This window comes from Indicator indicator, chromosome 10 (genome assembly GCF_027791375.1).
Source record: "Indicator indicator isolate 239-I01 chromosome 10, UM_Iind_1.1, whole genome shotgun sequence".
NCBI lineage: Eukaryota > Metazoa > Chordata > Aves > Piciformes > Indicatoridae > Indicator > Indicator indicator.
In genome coordinates, this window is record NC_072019.1 from 12201525 (window position 1) to 12226416 (window position 24892).

Below are 24892 nucleotides of genomic sequence, written 5' to 3' on the forward strand. Positions count from 1 at the left end.
TTGGTTTAAGAGTTACTTACGTGGCTGTCTCACATTTGGCTTTGGAAGGGCAGGATCTAATTTAAAAACAACAACAAAACAAAACAGAAACCATTAATCAGAGTTCTACATACACTCTATGAACGGTGCAAGCAACCTTCAGGATTAAGACGTGAACTGTAATTTTTACACACCAGGAACTTCAGGAAAACTGGCCTGAACTCAATAATCTTTCTCAGCTTAGAAAAATTCTATTTGGATATTGATCACTCCTTGGGGGCACAGATCTACAGTATACTTCATGCATCATGTATTTTGCTGGCAAGTACACTGCAGCCTTTCCCACCCAGACGTCACTGAGTCTGACCCAGAGTGGTTATCCCTATGTGGAGCTCTTAAAGAGCAAAGATCACAAAGGCTCTTTTGAGGTGATTACAGTCAGCTGACTACACACTAATCACAAACTGGAGATATCAGCATTCTAAATTAGAAACAAAAAAATTAAAACCAAACATTGGCTATCACTTATACAGAGAAATCAGTATTGTGGCATGGTACATACTGCTTTGTCCAAACTGCATGAATGTGTGTTGATCCACACATTTTCCTGAGTCCTGTTTTGTATTCTGCCTTGAGAGTTGGGTGTTTTGTGGATGATTTTTTGGTTTTGTTTTGGTTTTTAATTGCATATAGGAAACAAAAGATCATAGCTAGCATATCAAAGCTATTATTCTTGGCAAGGATATAAATATTACCATCATTATCAGCCTGTAACAGAAAGAGACAAGTAAACACGTGTTTTAAAAATGAAGAATTTTCCCTTCTTTAGCTTATATGGCTTCTCTCATCTTTCTCCAAGAATGCCATCTGAAGCAAAAGAGCCAGAGATTCTGGCTTCAGATCCAAGGACCTGTTTGGTTAGCTACAGTTTGCTTCTAGACTGCCCAGTAACCTAGGGATCTCATTTAAATTCCGACGTATCTGACTGTGTTCAGTGCAACAGCTATAAAAGGAATTGATAAGACAGTATTCCAATACTTGGTTTTGTATCTTTAGCAACTGAAGAAAAAAGTTTCATTGCTGTGTAAACACAGCCACTCAAAAATACTGAAAATAAATATATCTAAAGTATTCTGAACCCAAGACTATGCTCCTAACTTCTAAAACCTAAATATCAGTATTAAACTGCCAGCAAAATGCTACAAAATCATTAGACTCTGAGATACAATCTACTTGCATTATTGTCACTTGTTCTAATACACGAGTATCTCTTCCAGATCACTCTTGTCAGGCTGGTAGGAAACAGGTGGAACAGTAGCAGGAAACAGGTGAGAACTTAGAGTGGTGTGTGTGCATGCATATGTTTGCTGGAAGCGTCGAGCACACATAACAGCAACAGCCTAACTGAATGTAGGATTTGTGATGAAGGCTGAACTGAAACCAAGGAGCACTGAACAGTACAAACATGGGTAAAGGCACTATTAGATTGTCCAAACACTCCGCTACCATATCCCAAGTGCCAAGAAAATGCCTTCTGAGCTGAAGGAAAACTGAATTTTCCATGCTCATTCTGTCATTGGCCTCTCTACAGAGAATTACAGGCTGTATAACTCATTATCAATTCTCTCCAGTCATTCAGTTATTACATGTATTTTACTGTGGTTTGCTCAGAGCAACAGAGAGCAATAAGAATCCTTGAGGACAAGGAACAGCATCTAATTAAAAAACATCAGCAGCCAGCCCTCAGAAATTATCACGATTTTTCTGTACCCTTGTAGGATAGAGATGCTTGTGAGCTGCCCACTTGACCCTCTTTCTATGACCTGTCTCCTTTTGCTGCTGAAATCATAATCTAAAGTTCCTATGCTTTGCAAAAATCTGAACAATGACATTGGCAGGTTCTTTCAACAGAAGAACATGTATTTCCTAGCACTTAAATGCTCATCCACACACCTTTCATTCAAATGAGAGAGAGCATGTCTGTGAAATGCAGGAATGCAAAGGAAAAAAATGTGGCACGGAGTTAGGTTTTAGACACTTCCATTGGAATCTACTACAAGTGTAAGTAACTGAGCTAGCAAAAAACTAACAAAATTAGTAGGAAAGGAAAAGTTATTCTTATTTAAAAATACAGTAATGATTTCTTTTACAGTCAATGACAGCCACAACCTTGTGTCTGAAGAGAAGAAGACAAGGCCTTTGCAATAGCCAGGTTGTTCTGACTTTTGAGATGTCAAAGTGCATGGCTCCTACATTCGGATTGGAAAGAAGATCCAGTGACAGTAACTCACAAAATATGGCTTACAACAATGAAAGCTGGCTTTCATCACATGAAAGAAAATGAAGACCAAGACGTAAATTTTCCTGTTCGATAGCACAACACAATTTCTTCTCCAATTCTTAGGTTCACTTATGGGCCAAAGATGGCATTTGGCTTTTAGAAAAGGGTTTCTTCATTCACTGTGAAACAACTAACTACATAGCTTTGCTGGTATGCAATGTGCCACTTTGTATTATGTCTGAAAGCTATGATATGTAAGACAATTTCCACCAAACATCCCACAATTAGACTAAATCACCCACAATGAAACAAAATGCTCTATCACACTGTTGTCTTGTAACTAATCTTTATAAATTTAGCTTGCCTTTGCACACTAAGACCTTGTGCCTCTGACAATGACAACATTCTGAGTGAAGCCCGAGACAGGAGCACAATGCTCCACACATCAGAAGGGCAAGAGAGCTCGGAGTACAAGTCTATTCATTGAAAGCTGAACTTCAGTTGCAGGATTTACTCATTCACAATAACCAGAGAGAGCTTCCAAAGAGTACAGAATCAGGCCCAAAGCATGGCTTTAATTGACTGAGATCAATTTCATTCCTAGTGGATCTGATCTGTATTAAGAAATTTGTAAAAAAAAAAAAAAACAAAACTAAAAAAAAACCCCAACAACCCCAAAACCTAAACATGGGCTGATTTGAAGAGTAATAACAGAAACAGTTGTTTCTTATGTTTCCTAGCAATGGTGTGTGGTACTTCAAATTGTTCAAAGACTACAAAGCACATACTGTACAATGGAGTTTAAAAGAATTCTGATCTCCATCCTTCTGACACTCCCTAAAAAGCATTCTAAAGGTCAGACAGCCTTTGGATAGAATTGGAAGATTTTGATGTGCACAAGAAGCTATTGAAGCTTCTGATTAAAATCTCATGCTAAGACAAAAAGAAAAGAAAACACACATTTATTTTCTTGTATGAATGCATCAAAACATGACTGGTGCTGTTGCCAGAGGGATTCACTAAGAAAAACTTCCAAATTAAATGAAACTGTGAAAACAGTTCATAGTTCTTGTCACTCTCAGGGCATATCTGTAAGCTGTAGTACACTCTCATCATGTCATTTGGCATTATCTCATAATACTCTTCAACCTTTCCAACTCCTTCAACCAGTTACTAGCCACACGTGTGTTTATGTAATCATAAAGATTACAAAATCAAACAAGTCCCACCAAAGTGGAGCTAAAATAGCTTTACACATCTCATCTTTTGGTCTTTAAGTCTAATGAGTCTCTCTCCAGTGGCCATGCCTTTACTTTACAATCTTATCAGGCTTTAGCATCCTCAATACTTTGTTATCCCTAAATATCTATTTACAAGCACAATAAATGATATAGCAGAGAACAGAGTACTGCCTTTGGTCTGTGGTTGCTGGAAGCTGCTATAGTCCATATTTCTTACACCTGTGCTGTTGTGTAAAACAGTATTTCTGTCTCAATGCCTGGCAAAACCACATGTCCAGAGATCAGTAACAGCAACTGAAAAGCAGCAATGAACTACCTTGATCATTGCTGCCAGGGAAATGTTTAAACAAGGAACATCTTTAAAAACACATTATCAGCACAAGATTGTACAATGCCACATTACTTGGAGTACTCCTTCATTTCAAGCAGCTGCATGTTACACAATTATTAAATGGTTCAAGCTCATTTTCATACCTTCTGGTTTTCCTTCATGTGTTATTACAACAAGGGGCTTGGTGAAGGTTTTCTTGTTGTGCATCATGGCCAAAATCATATCGACATTGAGAGAGGTGCAAGCTTCATCAGGGGGAATGCACTGCAAGTGGAAAAAAACAGCATGAGGTCAGGAAATCACCTGTCTGCCAGGACAACTGTGCCAGCTGCTCAGCTGCCTCATTATAGGTTGGACTTGAAGATCTCAAAGGTCTTTTCCAACCTGGTTAATTCTGTGATTATCAGTTTTATCCTAACTAATTACCTTTGCCAGTTCATTACACGGGGGTTTGTTTTGAGGTTCTCCATTTTTTTTGGTAAATTCTTAGATGTGCTTTAGGACACGACTTTCACCTTCTTTAAGATTCCTCTAACCTTTTATGAAAGTGTTACTATTGAACTTAAATGGTAGTAAATAATTTTATTTTAGGATAAATGTTTTTAAAAATCAGGTAGCCAAAACTGTAGCCACTAACAGATATGTTGATCAACAATGACAAATAATCTTTAAAAAATACATTTTAAGGGGAGATGTGCATAAACCCCACAGTAAAAATAAATTCAAAATTCTTAGAAAACATTCTTGAACAACTAATTTGCAGCCATTTTTATTAGACATAAAGCAAAATTTGGTAATTGCTCTTTGCAGCAATCAGACTGCAATATTACATGATATTCTTCATGTCTTTGGAAATTAAATCTACCATTTTTTGTGCTTTGGATGTGCATGTTATATGAATAGTAAAGACGTGCAATAAAAAGCAATTTCTATTTATCCTACATAAGTATCTAATGAAATTTAAACAGAAACTGTAAATCATGTAGTCAAAATACACAGCATCATAACTCTTAAAGCTCTTGAGCCTAGAGATACAATGTTCATTACATCAATTCCATAAAAAATAGTTTATTCAAAACTCAAATTTAAAAAAAAAAGTTTTTTGTAATAATAATTAAAAAAAATCTTATTTTCAACTAAATGACAAGTTTAGACTTTAATATATTACTAACCTTTGGCAGTCCTTCGATATCTTTGTCTTTATGTGTACACAAAGTCAACTCGCAATGAAGAAAGAGCAGTGAGATGTTGAACATTGGTTTAAACATGAAGCTAAATCTTTTTTTGTCCTTCTGTGCATATGGTATCGGAAAGTTCACCTTCTCAGTGCTGTAGAATTTAACAGATTCATCTTTAGGACAAATGTTTTCTATAATGGTGTAGTCAGACATTCTATCTGGATTTGAAAATGGGGAAACAAAGCACGTTTGAATGGCAAAGCCCAAGGATCTGTCGGCTTTAGTCACAGACACCTGCATTGAAAAGAAAGAGACAGTAAGATCTCAGAAATGAAATTTTTAGTTCACATTTCATTAACATTTTCAACAACTTTGTAAAGCCATTTTCCAGTGCTACTTCTAATCTGAACTACACGTTAAGGGTAGACTGTTGAACTGAGAGGCAGAAAATCCATGGCTTCAAACCCAGCAGCTGTTTAACAGCATAAACAGGCATAAATACAGCAATCCTGTAAAAAAAAGAAACGGTCCAGACCAAACAAGCTGGTGAGGACTGCAACTGCCACCTGAGATGGCACTGCTTCCTTTAGGCACACAGATGATAACAAGAGCTGCATGGACATCAATTACTAATTCCATGTCTCTGTATTTGTTTGAAACATTAATGAAAAAGAAAAAAAACAAAAAACCCACACCAAAACACCACAAAAAAAGGCAAGGAAAAAAAGGCAAGGAAAAAAAGGCAAGGAAAAAAAAGGCAAGGAAAAAAAAGGCAAGGAAAAAAAAGGCAAGGAAAAAAAAGGCAAGGAAAAAAAAGGCAAGGAAAAAAAAGGCAAGGAAAAAAAAGGCAAGGAAAAAAAAGGCAAGGGAAAAAAGGCAAGGAAAAAAAAGGCAAGGAAAAAAAGGCAAGGAAAAAAAAGGCAAGGAAAAAAAAGGCAAGGAAAAAAAAGGCAAGGAAAAAAAGGCAAGGAAAAAAAAGGCAAGGAAAAAAGGCAAGGAAAAAAAGGCAAGGAAAAAAAAGGCAAGGAAAAAAAAGGCAAGGAAAAAAAGGGCAAGGAAAAAAAGGCAAGGAAAAAAAAGGCAAGGAAAAAAAAGGCAAGGAATAAAGGCAACTAAAAAAAGGCAACCAAAAAACCAACAAACCCCCATCCAACCCAACCAACAACAACAAAAAACCACAAACCAAACAAAATAAAATGAACAAAACAAGCTCAACAACAAAACAAGCCACAAACCCCAACCAATGAAAAGAACCCAAATCATAAAACATAAAATCCCAGCAACAGACAGAACAGAGAAACTACCCCCAGCCACGAGAGGAATGCAGAGGCAGAGAGGAGGTCATGGTCTGACTTGGGGGTGGCATTCCTGGACTAGGGAGGTGGGGGAGCCTCCTGAAAAGCCATAATTTCTTGTGAAATAAATGTTTTGGTTTATTGTCAGTCTGAAATTAATATTCTTTTATGAAAATAAAATCTTCCAGAGTACTGATGTTTAGCTGGATTGAAATGCACGCAAACAAATGCTACAGAATAATTAGGGAAAACAAATTGAATTTGTAAAAGGTGAATCATGTTGCTCTTAACAACAGAAGTGTGGTGCCTAACCATTAATGCTGCCCAATGAAAAATAGTTCCATAAGAAATCATTTCCTTCTTAGAATCCAAATGTGTACTTAAATCCAAATGTGCTGCATGTATATTTGAGGAAAAGGGAGAGTTCTTACAGATTATGACTTGACTCAAAACCCAAAATATATTTGCTAATAATTAAAAAAAAAAAAAAAAGTGTCATCTAAAAATGGAGTCACAGAAGCCAAGAGCTGATAGATTTTCCACTGCAAGAAATAGGAAAAAAAAAAAAAAAAACAAAAAAAGGCTACTGCCAGGACAGGTGATGAAGAAATCAGAACATCTGTCTAAATAAACAGCTCCAGAACCAGATAAATCCAGAGGGCTCAGAGCCAGGGGAATTCATCCCGGATCACTAAAGGAAGCAGCCAGTTTTGTCCAAATGAAAAAAATAATGTGTCTTTTATAGACCTACTCATAACCGAGTGTGACGTACTTTCTTTTTGCTTCAACTGTCTTCAGTACTTTTCACTGCATAGAGAATGAGCAAGACACACAACACATTGAAACAATGCAAAAAACCACACTGGTATCAAATGGGCCACTGTGCTTATCACATGCAACATGGGCTCACAAAGAGCAAGTACCCTGTGCTTCAAGAGAAACATGGCACAGCAATGCTTTGGTCAGTATAATCATCTTCCTGGTCTTCTAAGCTCACCACTTGTGAGTTACTCATCTGGTTTCCAGTGTTTGCTGTCATTTCAAATCTTGTATTTATTAATGCCTACTGTCATTTCAAAAATGTGTAATTCTTCTCATGTGACTCTCTTTAGAAATACTGACTGCATTGGTTTGAAACTCCACATATTTCATAAGCAACTGAGCAACACATGGAAATGTTGCCAGGTCCAAAAGTCGAGGGACTGTTAACTTGCTGGTCTTAATTATCTAAAGCTGTGTGTGACAGCATTCAAAAATATTGTAACTGATGTTTGTAAGTGGATCAGAGAGAGATCAGAACCTGTATTCTCTTTGTAACCCCAGTACCCTAGCATGGGGAAAACAAAGACTTGTCATCATTTTCTGCATGTATACATCTTTCAGATGCAGTTCAGCTGTACTACCCAATAAAATAAACCCTGAAGTCTTCATCAGGAAATGCCAGTTCAGAGTAAAAGCTTAGACACTACCTTTAAGTTCTGAAGTGAAAAGCAGATTTGGCAAGATTGACCAATTTACTTCATAGTTAAATTCATCTGTTTTGCAGGAATCCTTTGGTCTTGACCCAAGACATTGTCCTGCTTCTTACCCCACAGTTCCTGTTCTCTGCAGTCATTAAAACACCTACGTGTCTGCCTAAGGCAATGGCACAATGAAACCTTTCAACTGAGAAGAACAGATTTGGCTCAGTTACGTGGCCTTGGCAAAGCATTTCCATCAATTTGTTTCTCAGTTTGTTACCTCTACGTATATTGGTCCATTCTCATCAACAGAGAAGAGTCCTTGGGAGGGAGCAAGAAACAGGTCTGTTTTGTACAGCTCCATGTTGAAGGTCACATTGGTGATGTGTGGTTCAGGAGGCCAGAACATGCCTCTGTCATCCTCTGGCTGGTGCAGTGTGCAATTAAACTGAAATGAAAAAAACAATACAATAACACCCTGAAGTCAGGAGTGGTAGCTGCAAGAGGAGAAATTTGGAGTATACAATAGAGGCCCACGCACGCCCTACCTCCTTAGTGCAAATCTTCAATGGGGTCACAAGAAATAGAGGTGAGAAGAAATGTGTTAGAAGACAAATTAATTGCTATACAATTAATGCAATAGATATGAAGTGCCTATTACAATAGGCATCTCTCTATTGTCAGGTGCAAACCCAAAAGTGACATACCGCTATTTCAGGCCAGCTTGAGAAAGCAACATCTCCCTCATCAGCATCCCCTGGAAATCCATTATCACCTGATTCCATGTCATCATCATCAAAGCCGCTGCTTTCAGCTGGTGATGACAGCTGAATGACAATCTGCACAAAAGGTATTGCAAACGCATAAAATGAGTTGATAACTGAGCACTCTCTCTTCAGGGTTATTATTTTCTTCTCTCCTCAGAACAATGCAAAGGCCAAAAGAAGTGCACCAGCTAAGCAGACGGTGAAAGCTCATCTTAAACAACCTTGTGCTGAGCATGTAAGACATGTATGCTGTATTTAGAGAACGCTCCTTAGTTTTACTTCCAGAATTCAGAGCCAGCAAAGACACTATTCTGGGTTCTGGTGTCTGAAGGAGCAGCCTAGCATTTCCATTCTATTTCTGGTATTTCTATAACCAACACTGAAAAAAAAGAAATGGCTTTCTAAAGTGTTTTTTTTTTTTGCAACTTACAATTTCCTTAATGCACTCATGGAAAAATCACTGAAAGTGTTCAGGTCTTTAAAGGATTTTCTCTTATGTCATTTGCATTTTTTTTCAGAGCTGTACACCCAAAAGCATGATGTCCCTTTCTTATTTTCCCCTTCTTTTTCTCTGAATTTCTACTGAAATTCCCCCCATTCTCCTTTCCAACTTTTCCATTTCTTCACCTGAAAATTCCCAGTTTTCCAGTGTGCTACACTCTGCTTCTGTATGCCCTGCTGCTCTTCAGCTAGTCCCCTCCCTACCAAGACTTCATCTTTGTTTTCTTGGACATAGAACAACTCTTAAGAAGTGACATACATTTGTCGACACTCCACATGTGGTGTTTATTTTTTTAGGAGAAATGATCCCAAATCCTTAAAGATACCATACATGACTCAGAATTCCAGTGAATATCCAAGACTATTGAAAGACATGATGAAGAAAGGAGAGGCAGCAAATATCCATTTTAGTGTGGGTCATAATAGAGAGTATTTAGCTCCAGACACGTGCTGTTCTGTAGTTTGGAAATGTTTCTATCCACAGCCTTGTTTTGGGATTTTTCCTACAGTTAGGTGTTACAGACTTGCCAGTATTGAATGATTTTAACCAGGCAAGGTCAGATTAGATTGCCTTGGCTGTGTTTGGGTTGGACCAGAGGCTTTCCATCATTTGCCAAGGTTACTTCTATGTACTGGAAAGCTTGGAATGAGAAATGTGTCATTACTTTCCAACCCAGATTAGCTGCACTGTACTCAAAATCATAAACTGAGCAAGTCTGGAGACAGTCTCTCCACACCCAACTATACTCCTTAGCATCATCACTCATACAGAAGCACTGGAGTCGCCTCATCATGTACATCGACTGATAGCAAATACAAATCCAAATTAGAAAAGAGAAGCATTCATAGATCTCTTCCCTTACATTTTGAAAGCCTTTTCTCACACACAATTTTTTGAAAAAAAACAATTTGCTTAAAATAATTCAGCATAAGAAGTAAATGGTATTGCTTTGTGCAATCATAAAGCTTCATTCCTGTTTCTCCTTGATCTTTAAGGTCCCTCCCAACTCAAGCCATTCTACGATTCCTTGCAGCTAAGTAATATTGTATGGGTACATCAAAGTTGTATAGGGAAAGCTGGTGGAACTTCTGAGACTGGTACAGATGGTCCCCAAATTGCAGTTTAAAAAAACTATTTAGCTGCAACTCCTTCTTTTTCCTTTGGGATACTATCAGCAGCACACTGAATGTGCAGCCTTGACACCTCCCTGAATACAAATGAAGACTGTAGCTGCAACTAAGTTGGAGCTAGACAGGAAAAGATCAGGATGCCTCTTTTTTTGCTAAGACTAAAGCTAACTACAGTGGCTTCCTTGTACCACTATGATGTGGAGTGCAGAAAGTGATTCCACTTTGTAAAATACTCACAGAGTTAAAATAAACAATCTTGTTCAAAATATATGCTGTCCGAGTCCCACATTCGTTCAGCAAAGACTGCAGAATGAAATGGGTGCCATTCATCCTGGCTTTGCAAGAGTGATCCAGCAGTGAGAGTTCTGTCCTTGTGTAGCCGCTAGCCTGAAACAAAGGCGCTTTTGTGAGTGGCTGAAACACAATTGTGTTGGTCTTGCTTAAAGTGCAGCTCAGAATACTGTTCATGACTGCTGACAGGAGGAAGTGAAATGCATTGTACTGACATCCAGGGAAGGTCACTCTCTAAATGCTGCTATACACGACAGACGAATAAACGTAACATGGAACGAAGGAAACAACAGGTTCATTATTAATCTGCTGATTAATAATGCTGACTCTGTTTGGTCTGAAATGAGCTAGAACAGCTGTCTGTATCAGGCTCTTTTCCACAATGCACATGGACACAAGTAACCTGTCAGCTGGTAGATGGTAAAGATTGATCTATTCTGGCCTCACACAGCTATCAAAAGCAGCTTCTTTGTGCTTTGGAGGTTAAAAATTCTGACTGATGGTTGAGTACAGTGATTTTTTGACAGAACCAACCCTGCAAAGTTTTAATCAGAAATCCCTTTACAAAATACCAGACTGTTGGGAAGAGGAAACATGACACTGAGTTATGGCAAAGAGTATCTACAGTATAGTTCCCTCACCAAACTGATTTTTGGCAAGGTTGGGTGGTGATGGCTGTAGATCTTAGAATGCTTAGTTTTTCAATCAAAACACAAAAAAAATGATCTGCAACAAGAAGTCTGCCCACACATGAGAATAAGAGATAACACCAACCTGCAGAGAGTCTTTTTCTACAGCTACTGTCATGACTTTGTCATCACACTTTATTGACAGGGCCACATCAGCACTGCCCTGAACCTCTTCAGGTTCTTTCTGTTTTGAGAGGGAATGCTCAAAGTCATGATTTATTAATGTATCCACTGAATCCTTGGATGGGAAGATTCCTTCTCCCACCGTGTTGTGTCTTCCTCTGTTAATGTGAAAAGGAAATGTCAGGCCATCACTTAATGCAGGATTCTTTGGGGCAGGCAGTGGGTTAGCACCCAGCAATTCTGTCAGCTCTGGAGGAATAGAATGGTCTTCTTCATCATTCATCTCTTCTGGAAGGAATGAAAAAAAAAAAAAGAAAAAATGAAAAAAGATAAAAAGAACCAAACAAAACAAAGAAGACAAAAAAAAAGAGAACGTTAGATATTTTTCCTATACAGAAATGAAGTTCTGGAAAGACATCCAGAGCAGCATCTTTGCTCTTGTCAGGTAACTGGCCACAATTCCTTCATTAAGTGTTTATTGTTACTGAGGCATCAAATCTTAGTATATTTAGTTTTCATTAGATATCTGCCTCACCAAGAGCTGAAAATAAACTTTGACGCGTGGGCCTTTTATATACAAAGACAACCATGTAAGTTAAAAAAAAAAAAATCACATATTCAGCAAATACACTATTTTAGAGCTGCTGAAATAACCTAAATGCAAACCATTGTGTGAAATTCTTCCTTTACCTGCCCCAACACAAATAGTATTTTTAGTGGTTAAAATTCAGAATTAGTGAAAAAGCAGATGCAACTGCTTTACACCTTCACATCAGCCAAATAACTAATTGGTTGGTTTTTTAATGGTTGCATTTATTCCACTAGCTCAGACTTCTATGGTAAGCCAGCTTTGTCTCTAAAACAATTAAGAAGTCTATTTAATTGTCAAGGAAACATTGTGCTCATACTTTGGAAGGAAAAAAAAAATCAAAGATGGGATTATTAACTAATGCAATATTCAGTTGCTGAAGCCCGTTCCAGTGAACACTGAGCATGGTCAGCTGTAACCAGCTTGTGAGTTGGATAAACTACAACCATTTAATTCCACCAACCAACATTTCAGGAAATAATACAATTTGCCTGGACTTTATTAATCAAAACCCCACATATTCTTTTTTTATTTTTTATTTTTAACCAACACTTCTCAATATTACCAGCAGTCTTGATGACAAGCAGTGAAAGCAATGCATCCCCCAACAACAGAGCTTCAAAACTAATAAAGCACCTTTCAAATCATTGTATTCCTGGAAACACAAGATAGAGTTACACTTTATCTTCAAGCTTACCTGTATCTTCAAGTTGCAGATGAAATCTGTTCGCAACAGGGGCTTTTGTGTAAGAAGTAACTGGACTATAGTTATGCTCATAAGCCCACTTGATCAAACTCTCATATGATGAGGGGATATCAGGTATTACTGATTTACTCATAGTCATGGATCGTTCTGCTTCTTTTCCAAAACCAACACTATTTGATGTCTGCAAACAAACAAAAAACCCCAAACAACTACTTGGTACATTATTTACCATTTCAGGATACTTAAAATCTAAAAATGACTAACTGACTAACACGCTTCTTTATTCTATTAAATAACAGTAAACTGAGAACACCTGGGAAATAAACCAAACTTTGCTACCTTTAATACAGAACTGCTGTATATATGGAGAAAAAGATGCACTCCTTCCTCCCAGACTCTGCCCAGAGTATAATAATCAAAGTAGTCAGAAAGACCTATTTACAGCCGTTTATATAATGCTGTATATTCTTCAAAACTGACTTCTGAAGGGAGGTGAATTCAAGATGACAACTGATTTTTCAAATGTCCCCTTAGTTTATTTGATTTAGAACATTACTTAAGCTATGTATGGGAAAACATTTTTTCAAATGAGCATTACTAAAAAAAGGCAAAACGTAGCATGCTCATGAAGTAGTGCTGATACCAGCTAATGCTTTAAATTCAGCTGTCACTGAGGGCAGTTTGTGCCTCTCTGAATGAGCTTCATACTAGAAATGTTGTGTACCTCCTGCAAAACAATGAGTAGGTTAAACAGGAATGAATTAAATGCTGAATAGAAGAGTAAGAGACAGCATGCTTGTTTGTGTAAGCCCAAACTACTAAAAGACAACATATACTTCCTGCACATAAATAAAATTTAAAATTTAATCAACAATATAAGTTTTACACATTGATACTCATAAATGCACTTGACAACCTCTTAGTTTCATAATTTAATAATTACAAATAACAGCTTGTCAAAGATGGCCATGGAATACACTAGTCACACAATTGGTTAGCTTGTGTTTTACTGTGTTTTCCAAAGTGCCAAATTTTCTTGTCCGAATGGGCAAGTCAAAGGAATGTAACAGTCACTTCTAGCTGTTAGAGGGGCAGTTAGAAACTGTTCACTGGTATTACGCTTTAACTTGCTTTTAAGTGCTTGGCATCTTAAACTTAAACAAGTATTCACACAAAGCTAAATACATATATATTTATTTTATACTCACAACATTGCTGTTACAACAATCACATCAATGACTAAAGAACAAGCTGAACACACACAGAGCAGGAAAAGCATAACAATCTACTTTTCAGTGATTTCTGCAAGGCAGCTGAATTGCACTTTCTATATGCAGATGATACTATTGAAAACTCTACTACAAACAATTTCATTTCCATTCCCGATTACTTTCTCTACAATACAGGCTGCGTTTATTTTTCTTTAAAATCCCAACTGGTTTTCCTCAGTGAGACCAAATCTAAACTCTTTTCCATTCTACAACACCAAAAGATTGACTGCATTGGTCTCTTGACCAAATCACTTTTACTGGTCATATAGACCTGCTATGATGCTACCCCAACTTTGCTGAATGTTCCTCTCTGCTTGCCTTCTCTGTTTTGTTTTGTTTTTTTTTCATGAGGAGACAGCTGAACAAATATTATCTCAGAATTTTACTGTCCTAGATAGCAACCGACCATTTCCAGGGTGTTTTTTTATCTTTCCATTACACACTGAGCCTGTACAGGTTCAGTCCTGCATCACCTCAATGAAGAAAACTGAGCACAAGGCTTGCAGGAACAGCCATACCTTCTTCCATTTGCCTTCCCTGCCAATATCTTCACACAGAGTTTATGAAACGAGGCATTCAGAGACACCTACTAACCTACTCAGAATAGAGGGAGATCATTTCAGAAACTGGTGGGCAGTTGTTCTCATAGAAAGAGCAGGCCCCCCACGCTTTTGAAACCCTCAGAGGTTTGGTTTTGTGCATTTCACCTCTCCCTCTTTGCTCAACAAGCTACCACTTTCTGCAATATCACTTCTTTGTCCACTATACAGTCCCCAGTTTTGTAACACTGAATCCAAAGGAAGCAATGTCAACGAATCCACAAGCACAGAAACACACATACACTGTATCAGGGTTAATGGAAGGACAGACTGCAAACAGGAGTGCCACAGCCTGGGAGGAAAGCACTGCATGTCAATGAAGTTTAATTACTTTACCTAAACTAGTTGCATTTTACTCGGTTTTGTGTCAATCTTCTTTCAGATTTTCAAGAAACAGCAATCTGGGAGATGAGCTAGATGAACTAAAGAGACTTGATTTTTTGTCTATGAACTTAGACCTTAATAACTCATAGTCCTGGGTTTGAGGCAGCTTAGCATTAACCTTTCCCTCTTGGTTTGCCAATCCCCTCAAGACAGTTCTTATTTGTACTGAGGGCAAAAAGTTAGGAAAATTGAAGTGCATGGAACTGCTTCAACTAATAAAAAGAACATTGTGAAACATTACCTAATTGTTTAGTAATGCTTTTATGCATTGTCTAAATTTGGGCTTGGAAATGCCTTCAGCTTAATAGAGATATGAACGGATCCTAAATGCTGGATGTACAGGCTTTTGACTGACATGGGGGTGTTTTAATTCCCTCCCACATCCCCCTCTGAATAAAGAACAAACATGTTCCAAAAGTTCAGCATCTATATAAATGAAGCAGTATAGCAAACAGTTACTCACAAACCCTTACATAAACATGCAGTCTTTTATATACTGACATGTCCATATATAGTATTATTTTCTTTTTGTTAACCTAATTACCTTCTGCAACTCATTACAGACAGAATTTTCACTTACACTTTTTATTTGTACTTTCAATAAAGAACAACTTCAAAAAGACTAGCAGCCTTTCTATACTCAAGTGCAGCACTTCAGACATTTAAAAATCCTCTAGAATTCCTCTCCCTGAAAACTCATCATCCATAAAGAGGTAGCTTTATGAATATGTTCTCCAAGCATGATGTGAACCAATGAACAATTTTCTAGTCTATGAAAGTGGACTGTGAAAGGACTAAATATATAGTAGTGAATTTTATGTAATAACCAGAATGAAACTTTCTAGTTAAGCATTGGGTTTTGCCCTTCTACTTCTAAGTATAGTAATCCCAGGCAACTAAACTTGACCTTTCTTGTTTATAACCTACAGAACAACTAGAAGATCGTAAAAAGTCCATAAGATAAAAACATGTCAGAGATCAAAATGGAATTTCATCACTGACTTTAGATAATTCTTCCATTTAATTTTCTGAGAAACGCTGACATTAATTTCCCTCACTCACAAAATCCAGCATGAAATCCTGCCTGCCAATATGTCCTCTTCAAAGATTTAGACCAAGTAGCCTTTGGATCCTGTCAGAATTACCCTTGTACACATTCAGAGGAGAAAGACGCTAGGCAAAGTAAAATACACAAAACCACAGATAGCTGGAGTTTGAAAATGGATCTTAGTTACAGCTAAACTGTTAAGCAGGAGGCCAGTGGGTGGTCCTGAGCAAACATTCAGCTCCTAACTGATCACTTAAGACAGAAATGGGCCACAGATTTATAGGCTGCAAGATAAGTCCAATGTTATTTATTTCAGAGCAAGGGAAAACATATTTTCATAGTAGAAATGGTGTTGACACAAAGCTTGAAACAAAAATCACTCTGAATCAAAACCTTCAATTTTGAGTAAGTATAATTTCAGAGGTCTAGCTCTACAAATCCTGGGTTTAATCTTTTTTAAAGCTTCTTTGTGGAGGAGGCGATGTGAGGTGAATTTGACCAAACACTTGCTGGGGGCAGAAGTCCTGGCAAGGAAGAGGACTAGAGACTACTACAACCACAAGTGGAAGGAGTAAAAAAATTTCCACATCTAAAGGGATGTGGGTGTGTGCTGCATATCCAATATTACCTGCTCTTTAATCACAAACATCTTTCCAACTTCTGAGATGAACCTCACTCACGATACAGCCAAAAGGGCGATGTACGCCCAACTCTGTGTTTAAGGTAAATCCTTGGCTTCTGTGACTCACTGGTCAATTTAATAACCCATATATTAAAAGTTAATGAGAAAAGAATTATATTGTTTATTCACTCTTTGAAATGCAGTAATTTTAAAAAGCAGCTAAGAGAGAGAAAATTCAGAAATTGGTACGGTCTAGCACTGCATCACATTTAAAAGGATTCTATACTGCTGCAGTATGATAGCTCTCAGAAGATAAAGGTGCCTTAACTTACAATCACTTCCAGTTTCCCCTGGACATCATGTGACTTGATAACCCAATTGACAGACTTCTTACACTTGAGGATAAGTACGACATCTCTGACAAGTTTGGCGCCTGGTTGTGATGGTTTAATGTCAATGATTATATCCACCTGGAAAGCACTGTATGTGGAAAATAAAGAACAAGTTAGACCAGAATGTTAGAAATTTTCAGCTATCAAACTTCTTCCAATCCATCATGTTTCCACTGTCTGGCCAGCTGATTAAAATGCTGGAGATTATCCCAGGCAACACAACATGTGCAAAACAGATTGTTATTCCCCATATGCTTAAATGGTTTTGCATAACAATGGAAACAAATATTTTCAGATAAATAAGATTTTTTCCTCTTGTTTTCAAGAGGTATGATATTCATTTCAGTTATTATTTAGAGCAGGTTAGTTATATACCTAGTAGCCTGCTTTATGAAGTAAATATTGTTTACTTATTTCACTGCGACAGTGCCTAAGTACAGCTGTTTCAGTTTCCTCCAGCTATGACTGGATTAAAGCTCAAAATAAAATACCTTAAAAAAAAGGAAAAAGATAAATTAAGCAGGTTAATAGAAATAAAAATGTAAAAAACAGTAATAAGAAAATGCACAAATACTACATTTGAGGGCATCTCCACCTAGCCCGTTCAGTTGTGGAAACTGCCTTGCTTAGGATCTTGAGTGTGTTGAGGAATTAAGCCGTGTATCCAGTTTCCAAGACTTCTGGATATATACTTACTTGAAAAAGAAAAGAAAGCAGCTGTGCAGCCCACTGCTTGATGGAAAATAGATGAACACTATCCAGATTTTCAAGACATCAGTAAAATAAGAAGAGTAAGCGGGTTTGCACCCATCAATAACATCTCGTTGTACAAAATACTAATTCAACAGAAGAATCTTTACTTCCAGACCATATTATGGGTCCATATGTCACAAGAACGTGCTCATCTCCAAGCAGCAGGTTTCAACTAATATTCTGCACTGAGACTTAGTGTATCTTGGGACTTTTGTTTCACCTCCCACAGTTTTTACACATGCACAGCTCAGCTTCTGCATGTTTCTTCATGGTTATAAACTTTGTAAAGACAGCTGTGGATAATACATAGAACTAAAAACAAAGCAAGAGGAATTTAACTTTTCACTTTCAATAATAAAGCATTCAAACCTTTTCAAGTGTTATCATCTGAAAAACAAATTCCTATCATTCTATTAGCCAAAGCCAAAAGCCCCAGGGGCTTGGAGACAAGGCTGGCATTGCGTAACACTGCAAGAGTCTTACAATAATGGTGATGCCAAAGAACAGCTCTGTTCAAGATGGGGCTGCAGTTCATGCCACAAAGGCAGATCACTGGGGCTTACCTACTCCACTTCCTCTGCATCTCAGTGCTTTCTTACTCGCAAGGTTGCTAAGCAAGAATATTCTCAAACTCTAGGTTCATCTTGCAATGAGATAATTACCCTTTTTGCAAGACCCCTCCTCCCACCTGCCTCCCTGTGCGCTTTCCTTATTAGGGATGCACTCAAATGTAACTCCATGAGGAGCACCAACTGGACAATGTTGGATATCCAACATCTGCAGTAGGCAACTGTCCCTTAAACTCAACTGGACACTTAACGGAAAATACCATTTGATTCTGCAGACTAGCTGTGTACCAATTACCATGGACCACAGATCACTTGTGACCTCTGGGACCAGTGCTTGGGAGCCACTGCCCTAGGCACTGCATGACAGCTATTCCTACCTGTGACAAGTCAAGATTACTTTTAACCTCTCTCTAACCAAAATCATGCTGTAGTCCCATCTTAAACCCTGTCAAATGCTACCCTAATTCATATTCCCTTATTCACTTTAATCTAGGAAAAATTTAACTGACTGAGCAGGAACAGGGCTAGGATACAGTCCATAAAGACTATGCTTTACAGTCTTGTCCAGAGAAGTCCTGGGATTGTGAAGCAAAATCCAAAATCTTTATATACTGAAGAATTAATTTCTATTTAAGGCAAAGTACTAAGGTTTAAACTCTTCTTCTAAGGATGAAGTGGCTACTTGCAGTTCATTTTTCAACAGACAGGTAAAATCTTTAGCTGTGATTTCAGACAGATTTATTCTAGTTAGATGATACTTTACCTGTATGGATTGGAATTTGGAGTGATTAGCTCAATGATATGAACTTCTCTTTCTTGGACTAAGTTAGACATAAGGCATCCTTCTGCTGTTTTTGGTTGTAGGTACCCCGCAAGGTAATTTAAAGAAAGAAAATTCTTTTCTATGTTGCACAAGGGAGGAAAAACTTGATCTGGAGGTAGAAAAAAAAAAAAAAAGCAGAAGAAAGCATATTCACTTTTACAGATAGGTATCAGCTTAGATGCATGGACATACCACATCGACTTCAGTGTGACACTGTATTTTATGATGTAGGTTTTCAGGCTTAAAGGCATATCCGTTCTGTATTATAAGCACTTAAGACAAATCAATATGATATTGAAAGAAAGATCACTATTGCAACAACACCACCACACTTCTGATGTAAAATATATACTTCTAAAATGAACAGTTTCTATTTATGGACATAAGTATTTAATGAAAGAAAATCTCTAGAAAGAGGAATCTGAAAACAACACTGAAGCAAAACAAATGAGCATTTTTCCAAAGTAAATAAAATACATCTACTTAGTTCCTTGCACCTGCAGAAAATAAAATTCTGTCTTTTGAAATTAACTCATAGAAAACTTTTGGGATGAATTCCTTCTCCTATTAGAAGATGTTTTATTCTTATTATTACAAACTTATGACATTTAAAGGATCACAGAACTATTTTTCTATTTCCTTACTTGATACATTTTCCTAGTCAGAGTCAGTGTTCTCTAGAAATACTGAAGTTCTCTTGTGCATGGGCAATTGAATACAGCAAGAAAAGAATGAAATCAGTTTTTGATATTAAGGAAGTCCGACCATAATATCCATAACTGAAATGAATAAATTCTAGAGTAGGTAATCAATCTCTTTTTTGGTGTTAGCTGCCTATCTGATCAGAAGCACTACCTAGTGTACAATGTAAAACATCAAATAGTCACTTGGTATGAAGTTCTCATGCTGTATCCCCAGAAGAAATATTCCCATTTAAAAACAGGAATACTTTTGGTGGAATATTTTTATTTCTGAGACAGCTTTACACAAGAATTGCCAAAGTACAGAGAAGTTCAAAGATGCAATGTCCTGTGAGACTACAATTCCAAATGCAAGGCTCTTTGACCTTTGCTTTACAAAGATAATTTTCCTATTAAGGTCATTAGCAAGACAGGAAAAAAAATATAACTATAACGTGTTATGCATGCAAAACTGTGGATGAATTCTTAAAAGCTGAGCTGAGATTATTGTTAGCAGTTTCTCCATAAACGAGCTGAAATGTCAACCGTGAAGAGTATTTGTGTGTGGTATACAACTTTGCAGGGAAACCAGAGACTCCTGTGACCCTGGGCAGTGCGTAAACAATTAGGGGAGTTACTTTTCCTGATCTTAGACAAAGTCACCTTTGAATATCAACCTTACTGTCTTCCCTACAGAATCTGTGAAAGCTGTATGAGGCTCTAACTATTCATACTGGCCAAGCAAAGCACTTCTCTAACATCTGGTATGTGCACTGCCAGATTAGCCTTGAATGCAGCTGCGGTTCTGCTAGCTCCTCCCACAACAGTACAGAATGGAAAATGATCTCAAATGATCTACAATGAGCCTGAAGTTATATATACAAACACACAGAGATACGAGGTGTTTGCTTCTCAGCTGCTACACAACACAACTCAAGCCATAAAGGAACAGCCCCTGAGTAGTTTGTTGATATGCTATTGCGTGCCACTGCAAAGAACCTGGTTCCTGTTCTTGGCACTTCTGGAGCTCTCCAGAATTGCTGCTCTTGCTGCCACTACTGCAGGGACTCCCCAGCCAGGGCCTCTGCTTGACAGCACACTTTTCCTCTGCAGGAAATTTTAACTCTGTCACTGGCTACTCGATGTACACATTTAATTCCCCCCTTCACCAAAACATATTTACTCTTACCACTTACTAGGAACTGGGGGGGAACAGAAAAGGGGATCCATTTTATCCTTCTTTGCTTACTACGAATCTTTTCTTTTTTCATTTCAGGGCTGGCTATTTAGTTTGGAAAGGGTGTCTGCAATCAATTGAACATCTTACTAAACCAGCCAGCAAACAGTCAATTTATGGGCCTTGTGCCTCTCTAATCTCTGCAGACTCCCAATATGGAATCAGAAATGAGGTTTGCCTGCAAAACCCTCAAGGGAGGGTCTCTGGCCAGCATGCCCAGGTGTCATGGGGCGCTGCTCGCCAGAAGCACGTGGTGGAGGAGTGTGCAGCAGCTAGCAGCTGCCTTCCCCTTCTACATATGCCAGGCTGCTTGGCTGAGGATGGAGGATTGCACAGTGGGATCTGTAGTTTCTGTGGGCAGCACTTCCATTTTACAGACCAGGACAGACACCATCTGCTCTATTCTGCACAAATTAGGTGCCAACTGCAAATCCTTGGCTAACTTGGATACAAGTTGAGCATCCCAGATAAATATCCTGAGGAGGTTTTTGGGAAAGTGAGTGCTGTTAATTGGGTGTCACTCCACAAGACTGGCACCCGGGGCAGCAGCAGTTTGATTCAGCAAACTTTGAGCTGGGGTTTAGCATTTTCCTCAGTTACTCTGATGGCAGGGCTTTTTCGTTCATGCTTTGCAGTTTAATAGCCTTCAGCACAATGGTGACCAGAACCTCAACTGACATTTAACGGTAGAATATAAATGGGAGTGGGGAAGGGGATGCAGCAGTCTCTGGAGGGAGTGTGGAAGCTTTGCTACCTCCTTCACTACTCAAATCAAGAACAAGAATCCCACTTCTTGTGCCTCCTTCCTCCAAGCCCTCATTCTGGTCCCCTTAAGTTCTCACTGTTCTGTTCACCATCCCTATAGCATTTGATCAGCCACTCTTTAAAAGTGACAGTACGCAGATGCACTTGGCCCTGACACAGTTTGCTAGTTCGCTCAGCTGCCTTTCATTTGCAGCTTCAAAAGGGATTTCAGAGACCCACGCTGTCAGAAACAGTTTTTACTCTATGAAAGATGACCCTTCTTTACATCTTTTTGTCCTCTGGCTTGCATTTTGTATTTGCTATATTCAGACACAGTCTTCATTCTAAAAATGTTACATCTTCCAGTTTCAGATTTTCTAACCTGAGTGAAGCTGAAATACAGTTACATGAATACTGCCATTAAATTCTGCATCCATCATGCATCAAGGAACTACTTCCTGTAACGCCTACAGATTTTGAGTAATACTGGCTGTGATTCACAGACTGGCAGCTGAGAGTACCTGACTAAAGCACTTGAGGGGTGTGAGTGTTGTATGAAAAGCCTGAAACATCCATCAGCGTGTGCTGTGGCTTGTGGAATCCATTGGTTCTGTCATTTGGTCTGCAGAGAAGCAGACCAGGTTCATGTCCCATGTGGTTTCCACAGAACTCCCTGCACGACTGCTGCAGATCAAGAGCTGCCCCTTTCCCCACCCCAAACACATGCATGACCCCCACATGCACGCATACTCATTTTTCTGCCAAGAATTTAAATAAAAATCAAATATGGTTACAGCTGAGCTAGTTTGTGGGAGCCTTTTCAGAAACTGCCTGTTTTGGTTGCCTGCCAAGTTCCATTTTGTGTGCTTACTCCTAACAAATTTGTGTTTTAACGCATTCTAAAGATGATACAAAGCTCTCCTATTTAGCTGCCTAATTTGACTGGAGACATGCAAATCAAGATCTTACCTGTTTTTTGATATATCTAATTAAATGTTAATCTCTGCAACGCAGAGACCACTACTCCCATGTATGCATTCCAAAAGCACTTTAATAAGCTAATAAATATATTTCTGAGTGATTTTCTGGCACGAAAGTCCAAGACTAATGCCAAGCAGAACAAAAATCATGCAGGAGAATCCTTTACAAATTTAGCAGGATTTGGATAAAACCAACACAGGCATGTTCCGATTTTGGGGGCAAGCCTCATGCTTCAGGAAACCAAATGATCAGATACAGGTGGTTAGGAAAGAATGTTTTCTCCACAGGAGGTTTTCTGGGTAGTTATTTTTTCTTTTTTTTCTGTGTGGGATTCATTTTTGGTTTGTGTGTGTGTTGGAGTTTTTTTTTGCCAACTAGTTCAGCTATTCAGCAGTTTCTCTAGAAATACTGCTGAAGTACTATTAAATTAGGCTGCTGGTGCTAGTAAATGCTGAGCCCACCAGTACTTGTTGGATGTTCATAATGTTTGACTCCTCCTTTTCCCATCACTGAACTTCTTGACAGAAGAATTAGTTTCAAAACATCTGGACCATGAGCTGTAATGCAATCAGTTCCAGTTCATTCTTACCAGCCTTTATTCTTGCTGCTTTTGCTTTAGCCTAATCCTGGATGTTTGCTTTAGCCTTAACTTGCATGACATCTTCAGAAAATTAGAAGAACAGCGAATTGCAGGCCATTAGGTAAAGAATACTGACATCATAAAACATCCTATAACTGTGAAAAAGAAAATTTCACTCCCCTTTGTCCTGTACAATAAAGTCTGCTCTCCTTGCAAAGTTACTCTAATTGTTTTCCAGAAAACTAACTCGAATAGAGATAAGTAGAGCATAAAGCTTCCTGAACCAACTGCCTTGCTCCACGAATGTTGTGAAGAGTCACAGCTCTTGTGCTATCCATGGTTTATGCCCAACTCAGGTGGAACTCCCTTGCAAAAGACATGCTATATGATAAGCAGCCAGTTGAGGGAAAACAGAAGCCAGAAGATGCTGCAGGTGTTGAACTATTCCAGCAATGCTCAGCTACAGAGCTATGGCCCAAACCGTACCCTAATACAGTCCTGTGAAATCCCTGAGGAGTTGGAGCCCTAGGCACCAAACTCCTGATGAGTTTGGCATATGGGTCACAGGGTTGGGAAATCTTTCTCCTTGGAATGAAAATACAAAGGATACCAGACTGAGGCAACTTATCTTGTTGAGGAAAGCAGTAATTCTTTGCCCAGAGTAGTCACTGTTTTTCTAGAAACTACCCCTACCTTGGACTCCCCACTTTAGTCCTTTAGACAAAGGCACCTCGACAATGACCATGAGTAGTTCAATTCGTTTTAAAAGGTAAAGTTTTAACTACTGTAAGATTCTAGCCAACTGCATCCACATTTATAAGCATAAAATGATGGCACCAGTATCCATTAAAAGTCGTCTACATACAAGGTCTGGTCTTTAGACTTGTTCTTATTTCACTGTCTTACCCTTACATAACATATCTCTTGGAAAACGAGAGGCATGTTTAAATAACAAAATGAAAAATGTGAAGGAGTACTACATCAATACATACTCCCAGCATCTATAAATGCCTATCAGTTCTGTTGGGTTTTTTACCTTCTCCTACTTTAATATAGATGTTTCTTGATATTTTGAGTTCAGTGAAAGATGTTACTGCTCCATATTCCTTCTGGGCCCACTGTAGCAGATGTTCATTTCTCTCAGGAAAAAGCTTTTCTTCTGTTTCAGCTGACAAGGAGAAATTTCCCTTCTCAAACTGAACGACGGAACCTAAAGACACCTGATGGGAATAAAAGCATGTTTAAAGACACCTAATGGGAATAAACCTATATTTTTAATGAGGTACATTTATCCACACAGACAGGTAGTATCTTTAAGCAATGTAATCTGTCACACACAAACGCATTCACTGAAGGTGATTACAGCTTATTTTCAACATGGCCTAAATTTCTTATGGCTTACCATCTGCATATGATTCCTTTTTCAGAGTCGGGGTTTTTTTTGTTTGTTTTGTTTGTTTTAAATGAAGCACCCACCAGCCCAACTGGGATGTTAATGGAAGCTGACTAAGAGGGCTCTGAGCCACTTTCCAAAGTCATACTGTTGCAGAAGTGCTATGACAGTGCTGCAAGGGGAGGTGAACTGTGGGGATGAAGGGAAGGCTGGAAGACAAGAGGTAAAATAAAGAGAGAGTAAGAAGATGACAC

At 38.3% G+C, this 24892-nt stretch overlaps 1 protein-coding gene across 1 annotated transcript in view; it reads right to left on the reverse strand.

Annotated features, from left to right (window-relative positions):
- Nucleotides 1-24892, reverse strand: part of TGFBR3 (transforming growth factor beta receptor 3) — a 98466-nt gene that overhangs the window by 12879 nt on the left and 60695 nt on the right. Inside the window, exons 4-14 of the mRNA XM_054384108.1 lie at nt 24282-24465; nt 18964-19132; nt 16819-16966; nt 12554-12743; nt 11230-11555; nt 10402-10551; nt 8473-8604; nt 8046-8213; nt 5005-5304; nt 3976-4096; nt 21-56 (exon numbers count right to left, since the gene is read on the reverse strand). Coding sequence (XP_054240083.1) covers nt 21-56; nt 3976-4096; nt 5005-5304; nt 8046-8213; nt 8473-8604; nt 10402-10551; nt 11230-11555; nt 12554-12743; nt 16819-16966; nt 18964-19132; nt 24282-24465 — 1924 coding nt within the window. The remainder of the gene's footprint in view (nt 1-20; nt 57-3975; nt 4097-5004; nt 5305-8045; nt 8214-8472; nt 8605-10401; nt 10552-11229; nt 11556-12553; nt 12744-16818; nt 16967-18963; nt 19133-24281; nt 24466-24892) is intronic.